The sequence below is a fragment of the Monodon monoceros genome, unplaced genomic scaffold (genome assembly GCF_005190385.1).
Source record: "Monodon monoceros isolate NGI ecotype Baffin Bay Population unplaced genomic scaffold, NGI_Narwhal_1 Super_Scaffold_3, whole genome shotgun sequence".
Lineage (NCBI taxonomy): Eukaryota > Metazoa > Chordata > Mammalia > Artiodactyla > Monodontidae > Monodon > Monodon monoceros.
This window is the reverse complement of record NW_021703780.1, coordinates 65,496,263-65,509,907: the sequence shown is the minus strand read 5'-3', so window position 1 is coordinate 65,509,907 and position 13,645 is coordinate 65,496,263. Positions and strand designations below refer to the sequence as shown.

The window sequence follows — 13,645 nt, the reverse complement described above, 5'->3', positions numbered from 1 at the left end:
CACCTATTCAATCTATCAACAACTCTGACTGGATCTATCCTTCAACACATATTCAGAATCCAACAACTTACCACTTCCACTGTTCCAACCCTATCTAGCTCAAGATACTGAAATCAAAATCTTTTGTTTGAATGACTGCTCCCTGTTTCCCTTCTTGCTCTACTCCAGTCCTTCTGCACACATCAGCTGGAGGAATCCTTTTAAAATGTAAGCCAAATCATGTAATTCCCCTGCTCAAATACCTTCACAGGCCTTCTGTCACACTTAGAATAAAATGCAAAATCCTTACCAAAAATATCATCCTCCAAGCCACCATTCTGAGGGGAGTTCTTAGCTTCAAACTGTCATTCTTCCTTCACTTTCCACATCTAATTGATCATCAAAATTCATCATTTTTACTTATTAACATCTACATTCTCTATTGCATTTTTTCTCCATTCCTATTGTTGCCTAGCCATTATTTCTTGCCTGAATCACTTCCGTGGTCTCTTTCCTCCCTGATTCCAGTCTTCTGCATTTTATACTCTCTCAGCATTTAAAACCCACATCCAATCATGTCACTCCATGGTTCTATCAGACTAGCAGTTCTACTAATTTGGGGATTACAAAGCTCTTTGTGATCTGGCTCTTGCCTTCTTCTTGGCCTTATCTCCCAATTGCTAACACATACTTACATGCCAAAGTTACCAAATATCTTATAGTTTCCTGGAATTACTACTTCCCTATGCTCTGTGCTATTTTTGGAATGTCTTTCCTTATGGCTTGTCTTCCTGATGAAGCCCTGCACATCTCTCAAGACTCACCTTAAGCATTACTTGCCTCTGGAGGCTTTCATTGATTGCTCAAAGCCCCAGGAAATCAGCTACTACCTCTAACAGCATCAGTGTATATCTTAATTATGACATGCAGCTCATAAACCTTCTTGTTTGTGGTCTATTTGATCCCACTAGAGTAGTTTCTAAACATGGGGACCATGCATGGGGTTCAGAGGCAACTATCAATTCCCTAAAATTGAGTATAAAATTTTGTATGCAAAATCATACTTGTATCGTCCTGGGGAGAAATTTTATCGATCCTCCATAATATAGAGAGTTAGGAACCAATAGCCTAGATGGCGATATTCTTTTTTTTTTTAATTTTTATTTTTGGCTGCGTTGGGTCTTCGTTGCTGTGTGCAGGCTTTCTCTGGTTGCAGCGAGTGGGAGCTACTCTTCATTGCGGTGTGCGGGCTTCTCATTGCAGTGGCTTCTCTTGTTGCGGAGCACAGGCTCTAGGCACGTGGGCTTCAGTAGTTGTGGCAGGTGGGCTCTAGAGCGCAGGCTCAGTAGTTGTGGCACACAGGCTTAGCTGCTCCGCGGCACGTGGGATCTTCCCGGACCAGGGCTCGAACCCTTGTCCCCTGCATTGGCAGGCAGATTCTTAACCACTGCGCCATAGATGGTGATATTCTTAAGGGAAGGAGTAAGTCTCCATCTTTAATTTCTATATCTCACACATATCACTTCACAGAGAGCATAGTTAAGGCAACTGAACACAAATGCTTTTGTATACTTGTAAATATACATAAGCAAATATACAGAAGCAATTGATATGTTATTTGTATATTATTTAGGCAAATTTCCTATGGTTCTTGACCAGGCAACATACTTTGCATCCTCTGTGTTTCCTAAAAATATTACATTTTCTTAAAGAGAAATTTGTAATTCTTTCTAAAACTTGTAATTCTCACCAATATACACTCCTTGAATATACACTCCTCAAAGTGAGGTTTTACCCAGTCCTTTAGTCTAAGCTTAATAGTCACCTAAGGTTTCTGATGTTTATTTGTTTTACTTTAAAATTCTGTACCTTCTAGTTAATTCTTCTTATTCATCCTGCAAAATGTAATCTTGGTTATCAGTCAACTCAATACACTTTTATAATAACCAACAGACAGTTAAGGATTTATCTTAGAAATACTGGTACAATGATAAACAACAAGGCCCTACTGTACAACACAGGGAACTATATTCAATATCTTGTAATAAACTCTCATGGAAAAGAATCTGAAAAAGAAAACACACACACACACACACACACACACACACACACACAACTGAATCACTTTGCTATACACCAGAAACTAACACAACATTGTAAATCAACTATAGTTCAATAAAAAAAGTTTTAAGAAAGAAATGCTGGTACATTATTTCCAGGGTTAATCATTACATTAATTAATAACTGGCTCTTTTCAGCTTCAACTACCTTCTTTTTTTAAGAGGTGGAGAGAGACAAAATTTTAGTAACTGCTGCAGGCTGAAGGAGCTCTGTTCACCAGCAAAACCAACTGAGAAATGACAGCTAGACATTACAGTAGGCCCAACAGCCCTACATAGTAATTCCATTTAGAGAGCAAGTGTGATAGGTACTGTCCAGATAAGGAAGAGCCCTTAAATACATTGAAACAAAGACAAAGGAATGATTTTAGCAATATTGTTTCATAATGTAATTAGGGATAGTAAAAGAGAAAAACTTAAGTGTGCAGGAGCAAGCTACACTGTGTAATAATTTCTTACCATTTTATAGAGATCTGAGACACTAATCTGGTCCGCATCCACTACTTCAAAGTCCTTTCGAGGCACCAGGTCCAGGCCCAAATGCCTAGTAAAGAGAAAGACCACATTCAGCATGCCATGTCCTCAAATTACTCATCTCTCTTTATGTGCCTGAGAGCCCATGCCAACCATGACCTTATGGACAGAAGTTCAGACACTGCCTCTGCAGGGACATGCCTTTATCCAGTAACCTAACTGTATTCACCTTCAGGTAAATAAATGAGGCTAGGGATTTTAAGACTGTGACAATTTTCGTCATCAAGTAGTTCCCCCTGTGACGGTAAAAAGGATTCATTCAGTATCACATTTATAACAGATTGCTTGAGTTCACTAAGGATGGATTTTCTTAGATCATTAATAAGTTGTGTTTATTTTTCGATTTCCCCCATCCTGCAAGTATGTACAGGCTCAGCCATGCATTACTTTCATTAAGATAAAAAAAATTATTCAGTGTCCAAGTAGATTTGTAATTCAAAGTCAAACACATAAAAATCACCTCCTGGGAATTCCAGGGGGCCCACTGGTTAGGATTCTGCACTTTTACTGCCACGGGCATGGGTTCAATCCCTGGCTGGGAAACTAAGATACTGCAAGGCACAGCCAAAAAAAAAAAAAAAATCACCTCCTAAAGGTATTAAACTCAAAGAAACTTATGTCTTGGTTGAGTTTTATCTCACTTTCAATTTAATTAATACTGACACTGGGTTATAGTAAAGACCTCACCACACATTAGCCAATACCTTAAGACACTTTAGATGGAAGTTTAACCAGGGAGCACGATTAATAAAGAAAACAATACTTAGAAGATCTGGTATAACTTGGGCATGAAGGAATAAGTGATAATGATTAATAGTTGATTGGGAGGCAGTATGAGACAGTGGAAATAACTCTGGACAGGCAGAACTCTTGGGTTCAAATATGGTACATAATTTATATTCAGTACATGTTATGCCCTTTCTCACTCTCTAGAACAACAGCTCTGACTCTGGAGTCAGTGGAATTAGGAGTTGTAGACCCCTGTAACTACATATAAAAGTATGTGCATGTGTTCATATATGCATTTTCTCTGAGGAGAGGGCCTATAACTCTCATCAGGGTTTCAGAGCTGCTCTGTGACCACCCTACTCTAAAGCGAGTGTTATGAATTATTGCACCTGGTAAAAAGTATGCCATAGATGACGGAAGGAGAAGTGTATATATTTTTTTCTTCACCTAGATTATGAACTACATTTAGAATATGCTAGCAAAACTAATTCTCTAGGCTCTTTCTGTGCATAAAATTCCCACTTATTTAAAATAAGCCACGTAGGGCTTCCCTGGTGGCGCAGTGGTTGAGAGTCTGCCTGCTGATGCAGGGGACACGGGTTCGTGCCCCGGTCTGGGCAGATCCCACATGCTGCGGAGTGGCTGGGCCCGTGAGCCATGGCTGCTGAGCCTGCGCGTCCGGAGCCTGTGCTCCGCAACGGGTGAGGCCACAACAGTAGAGGCCTGCGTACCGCAAAAATAAAAAAAATAAAAAAAAATAAGCCACGTATACATCCAAAATGCAGAATTATTTTACTTACAATTTAACCCTATTTTATAGGAAAAGATATGAAGAGGTTAAATGGTAATAAGACTGATAAAATAAAAATGGGGAATCAAACCTACATGAAGAAGCTATAAGCAAACACACTAATCACACAGACTAATATGATTACTATGATTAAGAATTAAAATTTAGATGTGTACTTTTTAGCAGGCAAAAAAAGGAGAAACCTATTTTTCTATTAAAGGATAAAACCCCATATTTCTCTATTACCTATTACTATAACTTGTATTATTCTGTAATAGAGAAATATGCATTTTTAAAGAGGAAATAATTTTTTGGTATTAAATACAGAAAAAAAAACCCTCGTTTTGCATGATGAGAAGATCAGTAATACACTGTTGTCCTTAACCACAATAGTTCACAGTTTAATGGTAAAACCATGCCATCAAATCTGATTACTGATGTTAATGCACTTAAATCTATAAGAGATTTTATTTCCTGTCTTCATACATCAAAGAAGTATTCCATTCAATCACCTCTTATTAATTATTCTTAATTTCCCTGAAATAATTTCAGGCCTCTGGCTTCTAATACTTATAGCATGTAAAGGCAGTAGTATCATGGAGAGCAAAATATAGCTGAAGCACATCCTTTCCACCTCTCTCATCTTAAAAAGGAATTTACGTCTGAAAGATAATTTTGCAGTTTTGATCTCAAATATTTAGAATACTTTTACATGTATGTGGAAAAACAGTGGAAAGATCACAAAAATGGTATTAGTATTTGTACAAGGAAAGTGAAATTAAACAATTTATCAATTTAAGATATTTTACAAATTTTCTGTAGTCATGCTGTTGAAAATTCTTTAAATACAAAAATGAAGAGGTAAAATTTCAAACATATTCTTTAACCACTGATGGTCACAAAATATATGAGGTAGTCTAAATATTACAATTAATTAACAAAAAGAAGACTGTACAAATAATCCAATCAAAATAGATGTTTTCAGTACAACAGCTTAAGAAAAAATCCAGATGGATCTAAGTCAGTAAGGCCAGGGTTGAGAGTATATGCTCTGTAGTACTGCACTACACGCAATGATGTGGCTTGTCTGGAGAATGGCATCTACGCAAACTCTACCTTGGCACTATGCCACCCTTAGCTTGCTTGTCCATTCAATTATCCACCCATATACCCATCCACTCACCCCAAAGACACTCTCTGAGGATCTATCATGTACCACCAATGGTACTGGATATAGGAAATAGAGCAGTTTTGAGTCAAGCAAATGTTCATATTCCTCATGCTAATTCTCCCAAGAGCAAAGTGTTTTCCCTCTCCTAGAAGTTGTTAAAACACAGTACCTTTTAGTTTCTTGATTTCGTTACCTTAGGAAATAAGAAAATGATTAACAGGTGATCTAATAAAACCGAAGACTGATTTCCTTCTACTAAGATCATCTTCAATGGATGAAGAATAGTTTCCAAAAGCTAAATTGAAGGACTGTCCTCATTGGAAGAAGGCAGAGGTGCTGCACAGTGAGAAACACCACATGTTCACTAAAATTTCACTCTGTAAAAGAGGCTCCTGGCTATTTCTTCCTATGGCATATTCTAAGAACAGTGAACAGTAAGTGCAGGGAATGGTCAACTTAGTCTCTTTATCGTCACAGCAAAGGAAGGCAGCGCATCAGAGTAGTTAGGAGCATGGGCTCTGATGTCAGATTGCCTAGTTTGTATCTTGGCTCTCCCACCAAGTATACTGTCTTCTCTACTGTCACAGGCTATTGTAAGGATTAATCCATGTAAAGCACTCAGTACACTGCCAGGCATTGTGAACTGCTTCTGCTGTTATCATTATGTGTTACATCATTAGCTAAAATATGACTTAAAGTACAAGGATTGTGATTAAAGAGAATTGTGTCTGAAAAAAGACTCCTAAACAAGCAGGAGGCATACAACTACATACAGATGTAGTACAGGGCTGAGTTTTTAAAATGGTCTTACCAACTGCTTAGGTGAATAGTCTTCACAAAAATAGTCTTCTCTCACCACTTGTCACTAATCACTCATTCATTCATTCTAATAATTCAATAAATATTAGCACCTACTCTATGCTAGGCTCATGATGAACTTAGGGACACAGCAGTGAATAAAAGACATATTTCTGTTGCTGCATTCTTTTAGGTGCACCACTCTAAAGACCGTGAATCTCTCTCTATCAAATTCTTTGAATTTTACATGTCTTTTGAATGTTCCATATTCTATTCTATTTTCTATTGTATCTTTTTCTTCTGGGTTTCCTCATCTGAACCACAGAACATAGAAAATAACTTGAAGTTAATTAATTATATATGATGGATGTTTTAAGGCATTTAAGATCTAGTTCTCCCCCAGAATCAGTTGAAAAAGGCTAGAGATACTAAGATTTCCTGTGGGCAGTGCCCTTTTCTAATACTTATACTATGAGAGCATATAGATATAACTATACTAATGAAAGCATGGTATATTTATATAGTAATAAAATAGAAGATATAACTAATAATAGCTCCCTTTTACTGAACATTTACTTGGAATAGGCATTTTATGTATATCCCCTCTAAGCACTATGGGAAGTACACAGTATTAGACCCATTTTATAACTGAGGAAACTGAAGCCCAGAGAGGTTACTAAGTAGCCTATTAAGGGAGTACAGTTGAGCTTGTCTCAAGCTAGGTCTGTCTTACTCTGAACCCATGATATTTCCACTATACCTGCCACCTTTCTACTAATAACCATGAAGTTAAATACTAATGGCTATAAGTGATTGTAATCAATTTGGTCATAATAGTTTGAGGAATAATTTTGTGTCAATACATCAATCCAGAAGGAAACAAACATAGACTGATGAATGAGTAGCCAACAGGCATAAGAAAAACCCACCTTGTTCCTTAGATACATTCATGTAGTGCCTATCAAGTGCAGGCACTGTGCTAAGTGCAGGGTATGCTGATGAGCAAAACAGATGCACAAAGAATGAGTGTGTGTGTGTGTGTGTGTGTGTAAGTTAATCATTTGAACACGGTAACTTGAGAAAAGAATTTTGACACATGCATAGTTTAAACATAGTTATCTCAGACTTAAGTATGGCAAGAAACTGATTGATGGGTACAACACCTTATACCAGGAGAACTCTAAGAAGGCATTGGAAGCTTCTACTAATTTCAGATGTCCTGAAGCTGGAAAATATCACTATGTCCTTAAAGAGAAAGTACTGAACCATAAACTTTTCTGAGTCCTAGCTAAAAATTTACTCACAGGAAACTCGCTGGGGTTGGGGGCGGGGGTGGTGGTGGTGGCAGTATTCTCTGCATAGTATAACTCAAACTACTGCTTGTGTTGCTTCCTCCAAGAGCAATTCCCTTGGTAAGGAACATAAACTAAGCAGGAAGAAAGGGACATGGGTAGGTCAGGATCTTTGAAAACCTGCGAGAAGGTACAAAAGAGAAGCGAGGGAAGGGAATAATTTGATAGAGGGGGAGAGAAAGAATAACTAGAAAGTATACATTTATTGGTGATTTGTCTTAAATGATGAGACTTCACAATAAAAAGATACCAAGTTTTTCATTTGATACTTGAAATCTATAGAAACATTATTCTAATTCAACAAAAGCTTATAAAATGTTTACATTTTAATCAAATTGTACTTTCTACCTAAAGAAGAAATACAAAAATCCTATAAATTATTCTAAGAGTAAAGTATTTCTTACTTAGGTATTTTTCTATGGCAAAGATCAATTAGGCTGTGTCAGTCCTGGGTTGATGCAACTTTTAACTCATCTATGCTATATTTACTGTAGTGATGATAGCAGAGACTGAGAAGAAACTTTTCTCTATATCTTTATGGAAGGTGTCAAAAATGTTAAATTAACACATTAAAGTTACATTGCTAGACAAATTATTTTAAATTTCCCTTGGAGAGGATGTAATTAACTGACTTAATCTTTGAATAGGAGACTTGAGCAGAGATAATGGCTAGTTAATTTGAATACAACCTTGTTTTATGCCCTTCCTGTATTTTAGAACACAATGTTATAAATGCTGATTTCTACGTAATACAATTTTAATAATTTTCACATATGGATTGAGCGTGCACATAGGCAAAGAGGCTAACAAGTATAAGCCACGTAAATTTAATGTCAGAATCCTCAAATTTTCAGCCAAATAAATAAAAATTCCTAATCTCAGGGAAAAAAATTAAAATAGTTGTTATGTAGATGTGGAGGGCTCTGCATTTAACTTAAACTCTGAATACAAGAGTATAGTACCAGTTTAGTTTTTATCCTTGAAAGTTCTAACTCAGTGTTAAAGCAGATATATATATTATGAGACATGTGGTATAGATAACAGAACAAAGATCAAATAACCCACAGACTACAGATACTGACAATAATTTTCCTGGTTTTAAGACTCACACTTAAAAATGATCATAAAGATAGTAAGGTCCTACATAAACTATATGCGCTTTGGCATCAGTTCTGGGTACAAACACCAGTTCTACCACTCACTATGCAACACTGGATAAAGTTCTTCTGAGCCTTTTTATGAGTTTCCTCATTAGGTAAAACAGAGCTCTTGTCTTGGAAGAGCATAATCACATTTCATTATAAAAGTGCAGGTAAGTTAGACCATGTACTTGCCACAGTGATACAGGGAGACGTACTCAATAAACTATTAATAGCTGTTATTAACAGTGTCTGAAATAGGTTTTGAAAAGGCAGAGCTATAAAGTCTAAGAGTCTAAAGAAAAAGGCATAAAGTTTAAAATTACATAGGATTAATATTTAATTACATCAATTACAACGTAAAAATACATTCAGAAAATATTGATTGTGCACCCAAAACATGCCAGCATATGTTAAGCTTATCAATATTTTATGGCATTTATAAAAGTGTTGTGGAACAAGAAGAGTGGAATTATGAGGGCATACAATGGGAAGAATGGATACGGTTATCAGTGCTCAGCTGTTGCATGGAGCAGTCTCCTATATCTAACCTATTGATACGAAATGACTTTACTTTTGCAGTACACCATCCCTTCTTTCAAATTAAGAAGGAACATTTTTAAAAGGGTTACTTCGAGTGAGAACCAGAGATAATTGTCCTATTGGTTTGGGAGGCAATACGTCTTTTTCCTTTAGTAATAGTAGACCTACAAAGTTCTCATTTAAGTTTTTAAGTGACTGTATTTTCCACTGGGAGTAAAGGGGAAAATGGAAAGAAGAAGAAGTGGGGAAAGAAAGAAGTGGAAGGGAAGGGAGAAAGGAGGAAAGAAGATACAGAAGCACCAGGAGAGAAGGATCAGGGTTTCGAGAAAGGAGGGAGAAGGGAAAATAGTGGGGTGGGGGGGAAATGGAACTATGTTTCTGGTTTATATTGTTTATCAAAATGAACATATAAATACTCTCCCTACACACACACAAGCACATACACACTTTGTTGAGAAAAAGTTATTAATGAAGGTGGAACAGCTCTGTACTTTACTGACAGGTATTTATAATGTTCTTTGCCTTTTTCAAATATAATTTGAACTTTTTTCCAAGCTATCATCTTTAAGTTTTCAGATTTGACTGCAAAATCTGATTGGTCTGTTTTCTAACTTTTATCATAAAGAGGTATTGATATTTCTAAAATATTTCTCTTGTTCATTTACTGGTATGTATAGTGCAGTTAAACTGCAACACAATGATTTATGCAACTATTAGTGTCATCAGTTCAAGAGTAACAATTTGCTTGGCACATAGTGATGCTATGTTTGCAAATTACTACCATTATTGATTTTTAAAAATAAGTACAATGATACCATATAGTACTGTTTGGAGCTGAGGAGACAGGATCAGTAGCTATACTGTAAGTTAACATACTACATTTTGCTAAGATTTTTACTGCCCAAAGTTAGATTTAAAGAACACTGCCTGATCTATCGTACATCTGAATTCATGTTATATCATACAAGGAGTCTGTGGTGTGTGCCAAGCAATGCTATTAACAGTCAAGAGACGTTGTAATTTAATGAAACAAACAAGGATAGGATGGTGTCACAAATAACTAATGTAGAGTTGTTCTTTTTTCTTTTCTACTGAACAGTACCACTCTGGGTTGGATTCACTGTTTATTAGATCCCGTGTTTCCTCTTTCCTGATTTACTCTTCTATTTCTGGAAGAACACATTCTCAAGTCTCTTCTTAAGAAAGGAGCCATGACAGGTTAACTTCTGCATCCTTGAATACTTTAAAAGGGCTTTATTTGGCCCTTACACTTGATTATATAGTTTGGTTGTTTATAAAATTCTGGGTGGCAAATCATTTCCCAACAGAAATTTGAAGATATTACTTCATTATATTCTAGCATCCAGTGTTACTGATAAAACTTTTGAGGCTGGTGTGAATCTTATTCTTTTGTAAGAAGACCTGTTTTTCTGTCTGATAAACTTTTAGGATCTTCTCTTCAGCCCCAAATATTGAAATATCTTAGTGTGCCTCACTGTAGGTTTTGGTTTTTCTTCTCCATTCATTATACTAGGTATTTGATGGACTCTTCCAATCTTAAGTCACCTGCTCTTTGGCTCTAGGAAATTCTCTTCTATCATTTTTTTAGAATTTCCTCTTTATTGCCTTTGTTCTTTTCCTGGAAATATAACGTCTGATGTTGGATCCCCTAGATTGAATCTCTGTACTGTTGTTTTTTCCTCAACCATTTCCCATCTTTTTGTTTTATTTTCCTAGAGATGACATAAAATTATCTTCCTGTTCTCTGCCTAAATTCTTTTTTGAAATCCTACTCTCCATTCCTTTTTCGTACCATTTTATAATGCATAATGAATCTTCTTGATTCTCTTGGAGGATACTCAGAGATCTTTAAAGTTCTTTACTAATCTTCACTCTCTCTAGGGCCAGGTATTTTGTTTATCCTGGTCTCCCTTTCTTCCCTGTGAAAGGATTTCTTCAAATACTTGGTAATACTTGATTGTCCATTCAAATTTAAAAGGCACTAGAAATGTGAAGAGTTTTTTGTACATGGGTGGGTGGCTAGCAAGCTTCTCTTTCTGGTAAGTGGAAGGGATTTGTTCATTACACTTTGAAACCCTTAAATGCCTCAATATGGAGGGCTTTGCAATAAAGTCCCAGTTCAAACTTTTGTTGCCCAGTTTCCGCCTAGGCAATTGGTCTTTGTATTTGTCTATCTGAAATGGAAACACCTGGCTGCCAGGTTTGCTACTCATGGTAGCAAAAGTAGTGAATTATTACTTTACATACTTTTAAGCACTTCCTTTTGTTAAGCTCCAGGGCACATTCCCTTTCTCCCATGATTCTAGCAGCTGCAAGGCAGACCAACTCCTTCATTAGCTAGTTTCCTCCATACATTACAGGCTTCTTCTTCTGTTACTAATCCTCCATCTACTTTTCAGCTTCTGGAAATGGGTTCACATATCCCATTTACTGCTGCACTCCTCCCACTTTTTATTTTTTATCATTTCAATGATGTCTTGAGGGGGAGAAGAGCTAAAGACTTGTTCTAAAATATACTTAAGGTAAACATATATCTTAAATAGGAAGCAACCTCGTCACTTCAAAGTTCAATGGACCCGATTTTAAGAGAATGAGGCAAAAGCATTTGAAAATCATATCAATTATTAAATCTAGGAAGAAATAAAATCTGACTACTATCTACTCCAGCTTCCCATGCCAAAGTCTTATAATTTTACTTGTATGGCAATAGTAAATAGTCATACTCACTGCATAAATACAGGACTATTTCTGAATGATGAATTAGTTAAGAATATTCTGATGTACAGATGTAGACAGTTCCCATTTGTAGTATATACTTATTCGGATTCATTATATGGCTATAAAATGTAAAGGACACCAAATTCAAAGGTACTAAGAGATGAAACTAAAGAGTATTCTGGGGCTTCCCTGGTGGCGCAGTGGTTGAGAGTCCGCCTGCCGATGCACGGGACATGGGTTCGTGCCCTAGTCCGGGAAGATCCCACATGCCGCGGAGCGGCTGGGCCCATGAGCCATGGCCGCTTAGCCTGCGCGTCCGGAGCCTGTGCTCCGCAGCGGGAGAGGCCACAACAGTGAGAGGCCCGCGTACCGCAAAAAAAAAAGAGTATTCTGATTACTGAGGTTTAGAATCAAGGAATTTGAGATGGAAGAAACCCCAGAGGCTAATGTAGTCCAATTATTTAATTTTCTGGAAGTGAAAATAGAGGCTGAGAGAGTTTCAATGAGTAGAACCAGTGAACGTCCTTTGCTATAAACTGAAAGAAACGGCTACTCATTGTAAAAATGATCAAAGCTTAGTGGAGAATACAACAATGTCTTTAATCCCTAAAGATAAGCTTTGATCAGGTACAATTCTATGAGGACTGAGTTATCATAAATGAAACTGAGAGATGCCCAAATGACATTCATACTTACTCATTGCCCCAGTCCAGGCGCACGGTGATGTGCCGCTTAACCTCCCGCACCTGATCCTGAGTCAGGTGACCAGACAGGAGCTGCCTTCGAAGGTCAATAAGTTCATTCATCACATGGCGTAGCTTGTAGAAAAGATCTACTTTATGTTTCTGAAAGGGCATTTTTGGTGTTGGGTGAAATAAAAAAGGGATATGGAAAGGGAATGAAAAAAAAAAAGAGAAATAGTTAAACTATGAAAAGTGCTCATTTCTCTGAACCTCTAAAAACAGGCAATGTAAAGAGAGGCTTATTTAAGAATCTTAAACCAAAGTCCTTAGTTCCTACTGTCTAAAAATCTCTATAAAGTGACATCTAACAACATAATTGATCTGGCTTATGCAAAGTACCATCTGTCTATCTCTACTCTATCCTGGACTATTAATTTTCCAGTAAGTTACTAAACTTAATCAGAACCAAAAGAAACACAGGAGCCTAGAGTGGTTTTCTCTGACAGACGCTACTATGTATGACAAAGATTTCAACCATCCAGCAACATCCCTGGTTTCTCCAGGAAGGATACTCAAGTTGGGGTAGGCAGAGAGAGAATCACTTGCCCTATTTTAAAGAACTGTTTCAACATAAAGCTACAGTCTCTGGAGTGAGATTCATTCCAGGTTTCCAGGCCTCATCTAGCTTTAATTAGCTTTTGAAAACAGTATGTGTCCCTAGTGTCATAGAGTTCTACTCTTTTCAGTTCAGTGAAAAGCGGCACAGCTCGGTGGTTTGTGACCACCTAGTGGGGTGGGATAGGGAGGGTGGGAGGGAGGGAGACGCAAGAGGGAAGAGATATGGGAACATATGTATATGTATAACTGATTCACTTTGTTAAAAAGCAGAAACTAACACACCATTGTAAAGCAATTATACTCCAATAAAGATGTTAAAAAAAACCAAAAAAAAGCGTCACCTTTATAAGAGTTAAATGGAAACAGCTTAATGAACTTAATTATGGACATCACAGTGGTTTTAACAAGTAAAAATTGTAAATGCCATGACAGTAGATGCTTAACAAAAAT

General features: G+C 37.0%; 1 protein-coding gene across 1 annotated transcript in view; it reads right to left on the bottom strand.

The window, feature by feature from the left end:
* Positions 1 to 13,645, bottom strand: part of DOCK3 (dedicator of cytokinesis 3) — a 404,078-nt gene that overhangs the window by 195,906 nt on the left and 194,527 nt on the right. Inside the window, exons 6-7 of the mRNA XM_029243318.1 lie at positions 12,591 to 12,739; positions 2,559 to 2,643 (exon numbers count right to left, since the gene is read on the bottom strand). Coding sequence (XP_029099151.1) covers positions 2,559 to 2,643; positions 12,591 to 12,739 — 234 coding nt within the window. The remainder of the gene's footprint in view (positions 1 to 2,558; positions 2,644 to 12,590; positions 12,740 to 13,645) is intronic.